The sequence below is a fragment of the Erinaceus europaeus genome, chromosome 8 (genome assembly GCF_950295315.1).
Source record: "Erinaceus europaeus chromosome 8, mEriEur2.1, whole genome shotgun sequence".
Lineage (NCBI taxonomy): Eukaryota > Metazoa > Chordata > Mammalia > Eulipotyphla > Erinaceidae > Erinaceus > Erinaceus europaeus.
The window spans coordinates 105465362-105483656 of record NC_080169.1 but is presented as its reverse complement, the minus strand read 5'-3'; the positions used below and the strand labels follow the sequence as shown (position 1 = coordinate 105483656).

Sequence of the window (18295 nt, the reverse complement as noted above, 5' to 3'; positions counted from 1 at the left end):
CTGCAACACTGTTTCACCACCTGTGAAGCTTTCTCCCTGCAGGTGGGGGCCGGGGGCTCGAACCCAGGTCTTTGTGCACTATAACATGTGTGCACAGCCAGGTGCACCATCACTCAGCCCCAGATTCCCTATTCTTCATCCCTCTGGGAGTATGGACCAAAGATCTTTATGGGGTTCAGAAGGTGGGAAGTCTGACTTCTGTAATTGCTTCTCCACTGGACATGGACTTTGACAGGTTGATCCATACCCCCAGCCTGTTTTTATCTTTTTATCTTTTTATCTTTCCTTAGTGGGGTAGAACTCTGGGGAGGTGGGATTCCAGGACAGATTCCAGAGGTTATCTGCCCAGGGAAGTCAAATTGGCATCATGAAAGCAGCTGCAACTTGGGTGAAAAGTATTAAGATATAAAGCAGAACAAACATTAATAATCAGGAACCTTAAGGTAAGACTATAGCAGGTAAATTTTGGGGTCCTCATGTTGGAATAAGCTAGGAAGTTTATTTTAGGTTTGTTCCAAGGGGCCCATGACTTTACTAATTTTTCCCTGAGCTCAAGAGCTAACATGCAGGTGTGCTAAAAGTATTGTCTGGGAAGATGGTGTCAGAGCTGGGAGTAGGACTAGACAGCTGGATCAGGACAGAACTGGCTATCACTTTGATCCTTGACTTCCTTCCCAGTCTCTAGTAAGGCTATGAAAAATAAATGTTGCTTAAGTCATTCAGTCTTCAGCATTTTGTTATGACTGTATAAGCAAGTAGGTACTCTATACACTAAGATAAAGTCTAGAATCTTTTATTAAATCCTTTCTCTTCTTTAACTCTATTACTATATGGTACATGAGTACAGACATTTAATCAACAACCACTTATTAAGCAACTATTATGTGACTCATTCTAGGCTTGACGTTTAACACTGAAAACACAGAGCAATGATAACAGCTAAGCACTTTTGTCATTACCCCAATAGCTTTTAAATCAGTATTGAATCTTGATTTGATTTAGGAACTTAGTTTCAAAAGCTATTACAAGTACCATCTGCTTTTCTGACAGTGTTTTTCTAGAAAACAGCAATCATCAAAGAACTGTCAACTTTTTCTTATTGAAAACAGTTTTATAACTGAAGCTTGTGATCCTAAGACATCAGTGTTTGAAAAAAAAAAAGTGCCATAAATGTAAATATTCTAAAAGTAGGACCCTGAGTAGTAGTTAAAAATGGTCAAAGTATAAGACAAACTCTAGGAAGTGGACAGAATGCAGAATGCAGTAAGTACAGAAAGGACTCTAGTCTACAAAAATAAATAAATAAAATTCTGATGGCTATTAAATATGAGCTAGTGTACACACACACACACACACACACACACACACACACACACACACACCCTAGAAGCTGCAGGGTCAAAGGTTGCCAGTTAGAGATGAGGGGCAGAAGAACAAATGTGAGGGAGCCTGGCTAAAGACAAAGAATTCTTAGGTACAGGGTAGAAAAAGAATCCAAGGATAGTCTAAAAGGGTTTTCTACATATTCTTCAACCTCTCCTTTTTTTAAAAAATCATTTTACTTGGGGGTTAATGGCTTATAGTACAGTTGTTGATACATTATACCAAATTTTCTATAATAAGCAGATGAGCTCATAGTTATGCCAGTGGGCAAAGACCCCAAAAGAGTGGGCTGGGGAGACAGATAAGCATAATGGTCATACATAAAGACTTTCATGCTTGAGGCTCTGTACCACCTCCATGAGCCAGAGCTAAGCCGTTCTGTGGTAAAAATAAATAAATAAATAATTTCCACAAATATCAATAGTGGGTAACAGTAAGCCAAGAGTTACTGTGAAGCAGCACATTTTTGCTACACTGTGGACTCCCTAAGTGAGAAAAAAAAATCAGGACAGGATGCAGAAAGGACTAGGGTTATCAGGAAGAGGTACTGGGGGTCTTGAAAGGAGCTGAGTCTTGAAAGGTAAATTGGGCAGATACAGGAGGTAGGGGTGTGACAAGCAGGGCACATTCCAGGAAGAGGTGTGAGTTTTGGAAAATGCAATGAGATCAGAAAGACCTTGGCAGACTGGGATTGTGGCAAAGTCCAAGAGGAAAAGAAAGACAAGTGAGAGGTAGGGCTTTCATTCGTCAGCGGGGGGTGTTAAGGCCACAGTACAAAGCAGCCAGCAGAGAAGACAGATTCAGGGGAAGATGACACAGTAAACATTGATGTCTGTTGTGGATTTCAAACAGTCTCCTGTTTAAAGAACACCTTTTCCTGCTCCTACCCAGGTTAGCTAACAGTTCTCTTCCACCATCGCAGTGACACATCCCATCATTCTCAGTCTTACTTTCTGTAGGACTGGGTTGGATCCATTAGGAGACTCCACTTTTTGTCTTGTATTAAGATGACAAATGAGGATGAAATGAGACATTTTTATCTAAGTGAATAAAAATAAGTAAGTCCATGATCTGAAATTAAACAAAAAATGAAGTGGAGAAAACATGAGATTCGTAACTTTTAAATGATATTTAACACATAATTATAATCCTCAAATAGCTGTTTAAATAGACTAGCATTTATGCCATATATAAGAGAGATTTTTAAGTTTTTTTTTTTAAATCACTGCCAATCTCGTGTTAACAAGAGTCATATCACTTTGATGTAATAACAACATGTATAATTCAATCGTCTTGGGCATTAATTGATATATTTATTGTGGAGTTTCCTGCTAATGACCTGTCTTTGTTTAATTTGGAGATTTTGCTGTTTCTCACCTAGGCTTGCTTGCAGAGTCTTTCCTATATCCATCTATGACCTTCAACTTGTTTGAGGTGACAAAACACATTTTAGCAAATTATTGTCTATTCTTATACCTATTTAATATATTCATGTTGTCTAATTCATCTTTCTTTTTAAAAGTATCTTTTTTTTAAATTTTTTTATTTATTTCTTTTTCCTCCAGGGTTACTGCTGGGGCTTGGTGCCTGCACTACGAATCCACTGCTCCTGGAGGCCATTTTTCCCATTTTGTTGCCCTTGTTGTTGTGCTTGCTATAGTTGTTGTAGTTGTCATAGCTGTTGTTGTTGGATAGGACAGAGAGAAATGGAGAGAGGAGGGGAAGACAGAGAGGGGGAAAGAAAGATAGACACCTGCAGACCTGCTTCACCACTTTGTGAAGCGACCCTCCACTGCAGGCGGGGAACCAGGGGCTGGAATCGGGATTCTTACGCTGGCCCTTGTGCTTTGCGCCATGTGCGCTCAACCCGCTGCACTAGACTCCCTTTTTAAAAGTATCTTAAAAGCCATGCAAAGTGAGATAAATGTCTCCTGAGCATCTTGTCCGACTAACTCAAATCTTTTTTTCCTACATCAGATCTTACTCTTACTCCTTCACGTTTGCCTACAGGTTCCTTGACAGTCATCCCGAATCTTAATTTTATTCATTTATTTGACAGGGTAAAGAGAAAATTGAGAGGAGGAGGGGATACAAGAGAAGGGAACAGAGAAAGACACCTGAAGCACTACTCCAGTCATGAAACTTTCTCTCTGACTGCGGAGCCTGGAGGGCTGCAGTCAAGATCCAAGGGCATTGGAATATCTGCGCTCACCTAGGTGTGCCACTCACTACCTGGCCCAGTTATCTGACATCTTTTAACAGATTTATGTATGTGACTTTGAAAAAAAGCCTTTTAAATTCCCAGGTGGAGCTCTTCCAAAGCCTTTTAAATTCCAGGTGAAGGCGTTGTGTGCTCTACTTTAATTATGCTGTTTCCATGTTTGAATACGCTCCTAGCCCCCACCTGATTTCTGCTCCTCCTGTCTGGTCAAAACTGAATGAAGAAATTGAAGAGGTGTACAGACATGGGAAGGCTAATAAAATTAAACAAAATAAATAACAGACTAGCTAGTAGCAGTGCTGAGGACTAGACTTGGGTGCGTGAGTTTCTAGAAGCAGAGTTTATTATGTACGATTTTTAGAAAAGACATGGTATCTTTTCTATCAATTTAGTTCATTATTCCTTTCATTTTTCTCTTTTTTTCTTTTTAATTTTTGTATTATCTTTATTTATTTATTGGATAGAGACAGCCAGAAATCAAGTAGGTGGGGGTGGTAGAGAGAAAAAGAGACAGAGAGATACTTGCAAGAGTGCCTCACCACTTGTAAAGCTTCCCCCCTGCAGCTGGGAAGCAGGGGCTCGATCCTGGGTCCTTATGCATTGTAATGTGCACTCAACCAGGTGCGCCACTACCTGCCCCCCACCCCATTTCTTCTTTTTTCTTTGAAGAATGGCTGACTCTACTTTTTAAGGTAAGTTTCTTTCACACCATTGATTGAAGGCCTATCGTGTGCTCAGGGAATTCCAGAGAAGGAAGGCAAACATGGAAACCTGCTCTTTGCTTTTATTCTGACATGGTCTTCATCAAACATTTACTACAGAGCTCATACCAAATAAAATTTAAAAATTGTCTTGCCCTTTGAAAATATTTTGCTATTTTTTAATCACAATGAGTTCATCAAACATGAAGGCTATTTTTTTAAATTGAAGTATAATTGACATATGACTTTAAATTTGCTTCAACAACAACAAAAAAAGTAGTCTTAATAATAATGTCACTCACTTTTGAGTCTCCAGACAAAATAAAAAGTGATTTTCTAAATAAACCACTAAGTCAAAATAACTTAAAAGGTCCTTTTGTCTCTTTTCTTCAGGATGGAATTATGCTTTAAATTGAAATCTGCATCGTTACTCTGAATTATTTTTATATTTCCATTTCCTTTGTTTTATCTTCTTCTTTTTCTTTTTCAACAATGACTCCCCCCCCCCCCTTCCTTGGTTAGGGAAACATAAGGCTCAGATGAAAGACAAGGCAATCAACTATAAAGCACCCACAAATCTGGCTTCAGCATACTGCTCCCTTCCTTCTAAACAGATGGAAAATATACTAGTAACCTGTTATTAAAAGTCTGAGAGCTTGTAAAAATACGTTAAATACAATGCAATGAGTACCAACAATAAGAGTAAAAGCACCTACGTGGAAATGTCTACGTTACTAGATCCAAAGGATCAGGTAAGTAGTCAAGGCTATGAAGATGAATGAATATGAAGAACTATCCAGGGAGTTGGGTTAAGTGCACTTGGTGCGAAGCGCAAGGAGTGGTGTAAGGATCCTGGTTCGAGCCCCTAGCTCCCCAGCTGTTGGATAGTATGCCAGCTCCCCCTGGCTTCTGCTTAACCATATGCCTATATAGGGATAGATTTAATCCCATTCAAAGCTTTGGTCTATTTACATAAATCACTTTTACATTTACATAAAGCACTCCCTCCAGGGCATTGGTGGTTCAGTGATAGGATTCTCGCCTGCTCCGCCCCCTCCTTGTCACACTCTGATTTTCACCAGTCACTTTTCTCTCCACCCTCTCTATATCACATCCTGTTTCCACCCTACTTGGAGAGTATAAAAACAGCTGCTCTTCTGATTAAAGACACTTGGAAATTGCTTTCTGGCTCCGAGAGTTCCAGAGTGTATCTCCTTCGAAGTTAGTGCGGTACGAGTTCCTGATCCCTCTCCCATGCAGCAGCCTAGATTGGCTCCAGTTGAGTTCTCTCCAACCCAGAGAGCACTAGCTTGGGAAGAAGTACCCTCAGGCTATCCCGGCAGGGGAGTCGCTTCACAGGCAGTGAAGCAAGTCAGCAGGTATCTATCTTTCTCTCCCCCTTTGTCTCCCCCTCCTCTCTCCATTTCTCTCTGTCCTATCTAACAACAACAATACAAACAACAAGGGCATCAAAAGGGAAAATAAATAAATTAAATTAAAAAAAAAAAGAACTATCCAGATGCAAGAAAATACAAATTCCTGGTTGATTTTTAGGCATGGTTGATGGTAATATTGGGGTGTGGTTGCATTGCTTCACTTCAAATTCTAGTCACTCTCTAGTCTCTGTGACTGAGTGGTTTAGGGGTAGTGTTGCTTAATTTCTTTGTACCTCAATGTTCTCACATTTCTTTATAAATACCTGAAAAATCAGATTCTTGCTGTACAGTGCTGGATACCATCCACTCTTTTTGTTGTGACTGCTGACACATTTATTATAACCTTCCCAGGTTATAATATCATCTTTATCATTCGATGTTCTGTTTTCCACAGTTCAAAATCAATTTGTGGTTTTAAATACTCCTTGTTTTTTTGTTATCACTTGAAAATTTTGGTCTTGGTCCTGGGAATCACATCTCTCCACTTAAGTATTTTCAAACCTGACTCTAGAGAAAGGATTCTTATTTTTCTTCAAAATCTGGATCCAGAATAAATAATAGTAATATAAATCCCCCTCAATCAGACAAACTTTGCCTACCACATTTATTTCTCTCAACACCTCATTCCTTTTGCTATTTACATCTAAAAAAAAAAAAGAAGAAGAAGGAGAAAGGAAAAAAACCACACGCCAGGACTGCTATTATTAGTGATATTCATTGATCTCAAAAGGATAAATATATATATATGACAGGTGCAAAGACAATGGTCTAGAAAGCCTTCTTTCAGCTTCTTTAGGAACAAACGCATATTTGCTATTTTTTCCCGTTAATTAAAGCCCTGGCTTGACCTATTTTTCCCTCTACTTAAAGTTAAGCTTGGAAATAATACATTTTATCTTTTAGCTAAAAAATAAGAAGAGGAAAGGGGCTCATTTAGTAATAAAGGGAATATAACCTTTATTCAATGCAAAGGGCACTAGATTCTATATTCATCCATGCACCAAATAGTCCTCTGAGCTTAAAAAAAAAACAAAAAAAAAAAACTTATTATAGGAGGAGAGTGTGACTTTTTCAGTCTTTTTGGTTTATGCCATGCTTATGGTGTGCAAAAACAGGCTCTCTGTCAACTCTACCACATTGGAGTATCAGTGAAGAATATTCTTTGCTACTTACTTTTGCTTTCAAATTCTAAATAGAATAAAGAATGTTACAGATTAAGAGGAAAGCATCAATCACATACGAAAGAAAACTGGCCTAAAATTATTTTTTTCTATTAAAGTTTTAAATGGCATGAATGTCATATAAACATGAAGCTCCAAAATATATGAACATAGCTAACTTTGTGAGAAGGAAATACTTCTTCATCTACAGCTACAATTCATATTCTGAGAAAGATAATCCCATAGATAGTTCTATGATGAACTGAAAATGAAATCTTGAAAAAAAAAAAAAAAGAAAGAAAGAAAGTGGAGTACTGGCCATTACAGTTTTTAATCCTTTCTCTGGCCTTTGTTTCTTTAAAGTGCTTTTAACAGTTTATTCATTCACTTGGATAGGCAAAAGGTAAAAAGAATAAGCTTAATTTTAATGTGCCACAACATTACTCCTATTTTTTTCTTTTTCACCACTTTTCTCAGCTCTAAAATGAGAAGAGGTAAAAACGTCCCACTGTGGCAAGCAAGCCATGTGAACACGAAAAGTCTCATCTCATTAGGCCATGTTTTCATGGCAAAGTAACTAACTAGACTTGGACAAAGGTAAAATGTTGAGTGACTGGTGGAGGGACCTACCTTTTGTTAAAAAAATTATCAAGCAGTCAGCAATAACACAATATATATGGACAAGCATAAGAAGCTCATTTGTATTTCTAGAAAGTTCAACTTAGAGTTCTAGGCTTTGAACAGCTTGCTAAGAACAATTGTAACAGTGTGTACGGGCAGAAACTTTATTAATCACCAGGTTTCGAATGTATAGGACATAGTAAGACCAACACAGTCTTGCTGAACAAATTGTTGGATTAATTTGTTAATGATATTTTCCTATGATTAGGTAAGAATGACCTATTTAAAAAAAAAACTTTAGAGCTTTATTGAGTAATGGTTTACAGTACAGTTTCTTTTTTTCACCATTCCCATCACCAAAGGTCTGTGTCCCCACCCCCATAGATAACCATTATAGTCTTAGCTATAAGTTGACTTTTTTTTTTTTCACACTCACATGTTCAGTTTTCACTTATTTGCCGCAAATAAGTGAAACCATTCTGTATTTGGAATGACCTATATATTAAAAGGCATCTTAACCCCAGTGAGCACAGCTATAAATTTGATTCACATTAGCTTCTCTGGTCTAAACTTTTGAGTGCAAGGCACCTATGCAGAGAAAAATAGATACGGTGGGATTTAGAACAGATTTCATCAAGTTTATTTCATTGTTGCTTATTGTTGGCCAAAACTTCATGTAAGAAAGAATGAACCAAACATCTTTTTTCTCACTATGATGAGTACAACTTAGAAAAGAGATCTCTCACCTTATGAAATCTTCTTCCTCTTCCCTCTTTGGTCTCAGTTGCTTGGGTTGAGCCATGTTGATCCAGTTTGGTAAAGATTTCAAAAGCCTGCTGATATCATCATCTTTTGCCCAAGATGCACTGATGACAAGCTTTTCCTCTGACTGGACAATGCTCCTAAATACAACCAGCAAAAGAGACTTGAGTACATCAGCCAGCATCCAATAAGCAGTTATTTTTCAATCTACCTTTGCTATAAAAGAGAGAGTATGCCCATCTCTCTCATTAACATAAGCCAGTGTCTGACTTGGAAGTAGTGACATCCATCAGTAGCCACATTACAAGATGACAGCACTTCTAGAGTTTTTGCTAGTGTCCTCATTGTTAAGTAACTGTGAAAGTTAATAATGCTAAATGATCCCCACCTCCACTCCCACCCCCCACACACACTCGGTTCATCCCTTGGGATAAATTAAAGTGTATAGTAGATTTTGAGTGGGATCTTTCCGGAGAGAATGTTGAAGAGATAGATAAAGAAAAAAGTGGGGTAATCATATAACAAATGCTATTAAATGACAGCACAAATAGGACCTAAAAAGGTGTGACAAAAGATCATTATCTGACTTTTTGGCTTAAGGTACCAATTAGTTGTACTTGAGGTACTGTTTGAACTACAGATACCCCTCTATTCAAAGCATACCTACCACTACAGGAAAGCCTTTGCCCCAGATGTCAGGTAGAAAAAGTCTTTGATTATTGCTATCTCCAGTGGGCTTTGACAAGTGACACAGAGTTGACAGGTTTCAAGTCCTTTAATAAGGCCCATGGGTTGACTATTAACACTGCTGTTACCAGAGTGTACCTGTAAATCTATCTTAAATGTTCAGTTCCAAATGAATTGAAAAGTCTTTCCTTCCATTCAACAATTCGATCACAGTAACTAATGTCAAAACTTGTCACATGCAATTCTAGGTGATAGAAAAGACATTTATTTATGTGGAGAGTGTTAACTGGTTGGCTAATTCCCCTTCCCCCTCACCCCCGAAGTTGACCAAGATTCTAGGAAACATTTTCCTCCATCACAAGTGGAGATTTATTTTGATCTGATCTAAGGGATATACTGGGGGACATTATGCACTTCTGAATCCACAGTATATGTGTACAGGACATATCTCTAAGGGTGATAAATCTTCTTTATCCAACAGCTAATTTAATACTTGTAGATAAAAAAAAAAAATTGAAGCCTAAAAATCTGACTTCACTCGAGGTAATGTGTTTTATTTTTTTTTCTATGAGATCCGTATAATTTTTTAAAGTTTTTATTTATAAAATGGAAACATTGACAAGATCATAGGATAAGAGGGGTACAATTCCACACAATTCCCACCACTGGAAGGTAATGTGTTTTAATCTTACAGGAAGCCATGATGTTTTGTTTCTCTGGAAGTAAACAGGAATAAACAAATGTGCCACACTTAGTTTCTAGGATTCTTCTAAATCTCTATAAGCAGATATTTTCTAATAGCCAGGGATACAAAAATTATCATATATACAAATATTAGAATACAGAACTATCTTCCCTTCACTATGTCAAATTACTTTCTGGCATTTTCCCCGCACTTGTCTTCTGAACTAAGAAGTTTTAGTTTTAGGGTTTTTTTTTTCCCTTTGTAAAAGTTTTTGATTAATTTTTTTCCTTTTCTTATAAAAGTAGTGAAAATGGAGGTCTTTACTGACACATGTCACATGCATGGACACTAATTTCTTCCAGGGGTTACTTTTCCTACTCCATGTTGAGTAACTCATCCCCACAAACAAAGTTTCCATTCATAAAACTGGAATAGCTTTTACATAACATCTGCACAGTCAAGTACCCTGCCATGTCAATGTGGAAATGTAATTTTCAGTTTGGGTCTTGAATCTGCTATGGTCTGAATGCTTATACCACCACCACCTCCCAAATCCCCAAGTTGGACTCCCAATGCTAGTGAGAAAGTGAATTCTTTAGAAAGTGATCAAGTCATAATCACAGATTCCCGTGGATGTGATTAGTGTCTTTAGTGAGAAGACTCCCAATTTTCTAGCCTCTTCCATCATGTAAGGGCATAATGAGAAATCTGTAATTCAGAAGTGGCCCTCTCCTGACCTATTAAGCATCATGATCTTGGACTCCCAGCCTCCGGAACTCTAAGAACTAAATTCATGTTGTAATATGCTACTTAGTTTGTGACAGTTTATTATAGAAGTTTGAATGGGCTAAGTTAACTTCTGGATGTGGCTATGATAGCTTCGTGGATCACCCAAACTATCTACTATGGCCTTTAGTTCCTTTTTTTTTTTTCCCATATGTGGCATCTGAAGAATTCATTTTCTTTTTAATTTGGCTACATATTAATAAAAAAAGACACTTAAAGAGTCAAATATTTCCATCTGGGCTATGTTCTATCTATCTACTCCACTCTTTTGACTAAAAGTGAAATGTCTGTTTTTAGTTGCAATCAAGATTCCAGAACCACCATTCTTGAGCTGTTTCATTATCCATGGGCAGGTCTATTTTTCATGCTCTTTTTGGTCTTTTCCTTCTTCTTCTTCTTCTTCTAGCGTTTGCCCTTCTTCCGTAGACAGTCAACAGCGTCAGGTTGAGCCTGATGTAAAGTTTCGAGACCTCCTTTATATGAAATATTACTTCACCTCATTTGGCTTTTTTTAACATCTTCTTTTTCTTATCACCCAAATATTTCTTAGTCAAAGCGATGGCACTTTCCCTCTGTCTGTTTTTAAATATGTGATCCATAGCATTAAGCATGTCTCACTCAGATAATCTCATTTTCTTGTCTGACTTGACTGACCTATATTCTAAGAACCCCCAAGTTAGTATTTTTGGAGGGCGACCCTTTGTTCTGTGTTAGACTGGTATATTCAAACACTTACTGGAGACTCTACTTGAAAATACTGCCAGTATTTCAAACCAAAATGAAACAAAGGAGTTCATCTGCTATCTAATTCTTACTCCCTCAATCAGACATCTGGAATTTGATATTTTGATCAACAGCCCACTGCGGCAAACTGTTATTCAAACAAGGAACTCAAGAGTCATCTTAATCACTCAGTCACCACATCCAGCCAATTCTCCCTTCGTACCAGAGATCTGTCCAGATCATTAACCTAAATTTAGACACTCAGTCACCTTGTAAGTAGGCTTCTTGCCTGAAGTTTCAAGATACAATTCACTTCACTGCACAGAAGAATCATTTTTATTATTTATTTATTTTGCCTCCAGGGTTATCACTGGAGCTCGGTGCCTGCACTACGAATCCACTCCTCCTAGAGGCCATTTTCCCCATTTTGTTGTTCTTGTTGTTGCGCTTGTGGTAGTTGCTACTGTTATTATAGCTGTTGTTGTTGGATACGACAGAGAAATGGAGACAGGAAGGGAAGACAGAGAGGGGGGAGAGAAAGACAGACACCTGCAGACCTGCCTCATTGCTTGTGAAGCAACACCCTGCAGGTGGGGAGCCAGGAGCTTGAACCAGGATCCTTACTCCAGCCCTTTGGCTTTGTGCCACGTGCACTTAACCGGCTGCACTACCGTCCAGCCCCCAGAAGAATCATTCTTCCAAACTCTGAATACAGTCACTTTACTGTTGGAACTCTTCATTGATGTCTAATTCCATCTAGACCAAGTGTAAACTAGGCAAGAAGTGAATATTTATCTTTTCAGCGTCATCTCCTGCTAGTGTCCTTCTTTGTTCACCATGCCTTCGAGCCTATCCACAATGATCTTTGAATGGCATATACTGTTTCCTGCTTCTGTTAGCTATCTTTGCCTGGCAAGCCTTTGCCTACCCTCCTCCTTGTTTGCATCTACTTATCACGCATTATCTTGGCTCTATCCTTGAGACAGCCATCCTGTCTTTTGTGTCTCATCACACTTATACCAGAAGTTTTCAACCTGGATTGCACATCACAATCACCTGGGAAACTGAAAAAAACAAAACCAAAACAAAACAGACAAACAACACTAACTTCCCAGGTCATACCAAAGATCAAATAAATCCCTTTGGAAAATTCTAATACTTAAAGCCCACCTCCCAAAGATTTTCAGGTGATTGTAATACGTGCACAGTTTGAGAGGTACTATCTTGGGCAGGGGTAGGTAGCATAATGGTTATGCAAACAGCCTCCCATGCCCGAGGCTGTAAAGTCCTAGGTTCAATCCCCTGCACCACCATAAACCAGAGGGGAGCAGTGCTCTGGTTAAAAAAAAAAAAGAGAGAGAAGTACTATCTTATAAATGTCTCCATTCTCACCGGCTCTACTGTATCTTCTACTTTATTTATTCTATTGCCCCATGGTTATCACTGGGGCTTGGTGAGGAATACATGTAGGCAGCCATTTCTCCTCCCTCCCCCGTCCCCGTTTTCTTTTATTTGGTAGGAAAGAAACTGAGAGGAAAAGGGTAGATATAGAGGGAGGGAGAAAGACATCTGCAACCCTGCCTTACTATTCGTGAGGCTTCTCCCTCAAGGGCCAAATATGGCCCCCATCAGCTATCTTTTCATATCCTGTAAGCCAAGAGCAATGCTGACATTTTTAATGTTTTTTATGAGATGTGAAAGTTGTACAAAATTTAAATTCAGTGTCTATATGGAGAAAGAAATTTGATCAATGGTTAAGTTTCTATTAGATCCACACTGTAGGTCATATTCTAATCTAGAGTTAGAAGTTCAAACACAACTCAGCTTTTTGGTGTTTAAATGTTAGAGCTCATAGATGTTGGTCTGCACTTGTCCTGGGGTTCAATAAACAGTTTGGCTCTGTAGGTATGGAAGGGGATTACATATTAGGGGACTCGAGAGATTTTCATTTGAACCCTAACTGGGATGATAATGAATTACCTTATGTGATGCTGCATTACAGGTAATTTATTTATGAATTTCTTTACATGTTGAAAGTTGGCCTTAATTCAATTACTGTTCAATATTATATTACTACGTTTGCCAATATTCACAAATTCTGTCCTACCAAAAAGAAAAAAAACAGTAAAACAGATAATCTAAAATGTCACTTACATAATATTCTCAATAATAAAGAACTGATTAATATTGGAAAGAATATCAATTGCTCAAAGTAATTCCAACAGTGAAATATCAGCATTGATTAGTAGTATAAAATTCACCCTAAAGGATTTTTTATTCAAAGGGCAATTTCCATCCTGACCAGTAGCATTAATTAGTTGATAAATTTGTGCTACAACAGACTGTATATGCTACAGAATTCCAGAACATATCCAATAATTTTTTTAAAGCTAAATTTCTAACAATTTTTACATGAGAGTAGGGTTAATCACCACTACCAGAACCATATCTACTAATTAAGTTTCAGCTCTATGGACCACAGATGGTGCCATCTGTGAAATTATTTGTACCCACTCCCAGGAGGGTGAGGAAAATAGGTACACCTCTTGGAGAAGGTGATAAAGCTGCCCTGAGAAGGGCCCACCCTCTGGACACAGCTGAGTGAATTTCACTCAGCAAACATCTGCTGGTGTTGCCTGGCTCTGATGTGCATCACTTCCTTTCGGGAACAGTTGGGAAGTGCAAGCCTGCCTGGTCCCTGAACACAGCTGGGGTGCAGAGTCTTTCATTAGGTAAACAACCAGGGGCAGGCAGGCTAATTGGATTCAACTGTCTGGTGACAGGCAGGGCATGATGTTTACTTTCCCAGACTGGATCTTCCAGACACTTTAAAAACTGAGAGCCAAGTGAGACAAATGAGATTCCAGACAAGGTTGGTCCGAAGGAAGTTGCTGTAGTCAACTTTCCACTCTGACTGACCCGGGTCCAAACTGTAGTGCCACATCCTACGACAACAATGATAATGGCAGTGAGAAATGCAAAATGTAAAATCAGTGCTACAAAGCTGATTAAGTCAGTCACACACACACACACACACACACACACACACACACACACACCAAAGAAAACAATGTGTGTGTGTGTGTGTGTGTGTGTGTGTGTGTGTGAGAGAGAGAGAGAGAGAGAGAGAGATATCTAGGAATCAGAATGGAACAAACATCTGCTGACTTTGGAGATGGTTCATGAGGAACAAACAAGTCAAGAGAACCTGGTGAAAAAAAGATTTGGACTTCAAGAACTTAGAGAACAGGTAACTCTTGGCCTGTGAGATAGTTCGCCTGGGCAGGCATCTGCTTTGTCATGGGCAAGACCCAGGTTTGAGTCCTTTCCCTCACAGCACTGGGGGAAGTTTCAGAGCTGTGGTGCCTCTTCCTCTTCCCCTTTGTCTCTTTGAAAAAAGCCAGCCTGGAGCAGTAGAGCCCAGATGACAAAAAAAGAAAGGGGGGGGGGTTAAATTTTGCAGACAATTTAATAACAACTTTTAAATAGGCAAGTTCTGAAATGAAGGGTTATAACTGACATTTTAGAAACCAAAAAGATTAAAAGTTATATTAGAACACAGTGAAGCAAGGACTAATGTAAAATTTGTCTCCATTGTCCACCTTCAGAGTTTTATGACGAGCAAATTAAAATATAAATACCTTTAAGACTGCTATAAAAAGAGATCAATGCCAGATATCTCAAGTTCCCTGAACTCGAGATCCTTTATCAATGTTTTTTAAACTGGGATGAACTTCCAAACCCCTGGGGAACACTTTTGAAATGGATCAATTTTACATGCTGCAGTGAGGGTCACCACGGGAGTCTTTAAGCTCTCAAATGACTCCAGAGTGCATCCAGAAATAACCCAAATGATCTGACCCCTGCACCTGTCCACCCTCTCTCATTATTCAGTCTCTTCACTCGCTCTGTCCCAGGTACATGAACATTACTTAGTGCAACTAAGCTTGAGGTCTGCTGCCATCTTTAAGCAGTCCCTCTGCCTGGTGTACTCTTTCCCCCATCTCCACAGAATTCCTTTCTCATCCTCCAGGGTTTAGCTCAAGTATGCATCAATAAATGCCTCTTAGTTGAGGCATACACACATCTTTCTCTTGCTATCTTAGCAGTGAAAACAATATCAACAATGAATTGATTTAAAGTTAAACAAGAAAACCATCACCAGCAGCAATAAATGGTAACACTGGATGACATCATCACGTAATGTAGGCAAACTAGGCAGTCTTCTGAATGCTTTGCACATACTATTTCTTTTAAAATTTAAAAGATTTACTTTTACCAGAAAAAGAGAGACTGGGGATTGAACAGGGTCCTCTGAGGTCTCACACACGCAAATTCTGGGCTCTAACACATTTGAGTTCTCTCTTCCACCACATGTTAACTCTTAATTCTGAAAACAATCCTATATGCAACTCCTTATTGAATACATGACATATGAGAGACAGAAGTAAAGAAAGAACCTAAGTAGCTGAAGGGAGTTCGCCTGAATTAAGCCAGATCAGTTGTCCTGCAGTCTGCTGTAATACAATGTCTCCCTAAACCAGGTTCAGGTTTCTCCTTCCTCTTTACTTCCACTGCCTCAGAGCTCTGCACACTCTAGTCAGAATTCTAACTAATACATATGCCACCACTGCCAGGCCACTCCCATAACTATCCGATGAAACTTTCTGAGCCTCCGTCTTTTCATCTGGAATATAATCTTCAGAACTCCCGGGACCAGGTGACCCGATGACTACAAAGTCTCTTGCACAGTGATTACTATGCACTTTATGGATGTGTACTTCCATTTAAGCCTGAGTTCTTATTACTATGCATTAAAGTAACTGCAACAGAATGCTAGCTCATGATGGCTGACTGAGTAAGAAGTAGAAATTAAGACTGGCTGTTTGCTATGGAATTTGTGGGACACCTGGCAGATGGGCAGCATCTGTATTTGGCCAAGAGGGCAGCTGATGTGTGCTGGAAAAGTAAAGTGAAATTATTCACTTAACCAATAAACATGAAGGAAAGGCATAAATATGTATGTGCATGCATATAGAGACTTGCTAAAAGCCATAGATAATTACACAGGGAAGGACATAAGAGCTTCCTTTCAGAAGCAGAGTTCAGATCAGTTATACACATGAAAATCGTTTTCAAAACAATTTTAAAACACGCTTGCCCAGGTCTAACTCCCAGTGGGTCAGGTGTGGAAAGTCTAGTATTGTAGCTGAAACCTCTCCCTGTAACTGATGTGGACCTACACTTGAAAAACATTAGGATGTCAAAAGCAGCAAGGTACACTAAACCAGGCTCTCATTCCTGCAAGGCCCTGGCCTCTTCCACACAGAAAACTGAGCCATCACCACCCTTGTGTTTCAGTTTCTGCTATTTAACATAATGGAACCAGGGAGACTGTAAAATATCACTACTGTTCATGTCATCCTCTCCACAAAACCCTTGATGGCATTAATTTACTTAATACAGGAAGTTCTCAAAACTCTTATTCCTACCCATTCCTGCCAAACAATCTGTTTACTCTGGTTTTTTTTTTTTTCCTCAAAAGATTAGTTTTTTTTTTTTTTTAACATTTTTAGTAATTTTTTTATCATTACTGATTTAACATTGGTTTATAGTATTATAAGATTTTAGGAGACTAGTCTGGTGTGTGTGTGTGTGTGTGTGTGTGTGTGTGTGTGTACACAACTCAACAGACCAACAACTAAAGTTCCTGTGCCACCACACCACCTGGCATGCTCCACCATTTCTCAACTTCTTCCGTATGTATCATGTCCATTAAAGCTACCCTACCTCACTGTTCCATTCTCCGAAGGGAGGTGGGGCAACATACTCTATCACTCAAGGAAGATGGGTCCTGAAATTAGTGCAGCCTACAATGTTTCTAGCCATGACTACAGAATGCAAGCTCAGACCTACAGGGATGCGGAGGTTACACAGGCACACCTGTGCTGAATCTGGGCCCCAGATCAAATCGATGGGGTTTACAGTTAACAGTATTTATACACTTTTCCCATATTTGGGAGCTACTCTCTTCCCTGCTTCAGCTTTCTAATCTTTTTTCCAACTATGACACCATCTCCCCAGACAGTAACTTGGATCTACCTGCATGGTAGCTGTCAGACTCAAGCAAAAACTAGTCAAGTCATGGGCCCCTTGGAATATACTTAAAATAGACCTACTAGCTTCTTCCAAAATGGAGACCCCCAAATCTTCATCTGCAATATTCTTGCCTTTAGGCTCATGATTAGTCAACAATTTATTCTGCTTTATATCTTAGCTCCTTTTCAGTCACCAGGTTCCAGATGCTACCATGATGCCAACCTGACTTCCCTGGGCAGACAATCTCACCAATGTGTCCTGGAGCCCAGCCTCCCCAGAGCCCTGTCCCACTAGGGAAATAGAGAGGCAGGCTGGGAGTATGGATCAACCTGACAGTTCCCATGTTCAGCGGGGAAGCGATTACAGAAGCCAAACCTTACACCTTCTGCTCCCTATAATGATCCTGGGTCCATACTCCCAGAGGGAAAAAGAATAGGAAAGCTTTCAAAGAAGGGGACAGAATATGGAGCTCTGGTGGTGGGAGCTGTGTGGAATTGTACCCCTCATATCCTATGGTCTTGTCAATATTTCCATTTTATAAATAAAAATTAAAAAAAAAACACCTACCCTACTCTTGTTCATTTTGTTGCATGTATTAGCAAGTCCTTTATTCACTCAACAAACACATAAAGGATGTCCAGGGCCCCTAACTCCTTGACAGCTGGTTTCTTCCATCAGCAGCAACAATGTCATCTCTCTACAACTCTTTATTTACCTTCTGGCTTGACTTCTCACTCACTCCTCTATGAAGTGCTGCAAGGTGAGCCCTGAGAATAGCCACATCTTTCCTGACACAGACATGCTTGTGTTTTATGTCAACACTTAACTAGAAGATTCCAAGACATTTTAGTCATATTCTCTGCCAGTCCCACCACAATGCTGAGACAAAAAAAAAAAAAAAAAAAAAAGGATCCATGAACGGATGCTAAATTGGCACAGACAGAAATTTAAAAGAAATACAAAACTGATTTCTAATCTTGCAATGACTATTTTTGGACACACCAACTGCTGGTTGTGCCTCTGGACAGAGG

At 39.1% G+C, this 18295-nt stretch overlaps 1 protein-coding gene across 1 annotated transcript in view; it reads right to left on the bottom strand.

The window, feature by feature from the left end:
* The window catches only part of EXOC4 (exocyst complex component 4), a 915110-nt gene that overhangs the window by 170007 nt on the left and 726808 nt on the right, over nucleotides 1–18295 (bottom strand). The window contains exon 13 of the mRNA XM_060196593.1: nucleotides 8269–8424. Within this exon, the coding sequence (XP_060052576.1) occupies nucleotides 8269–8424 (156 nt within the window). The remainder of the gene's footprint in view (nucleotides 1–8268; nucleotides 8425–18295) is intronic.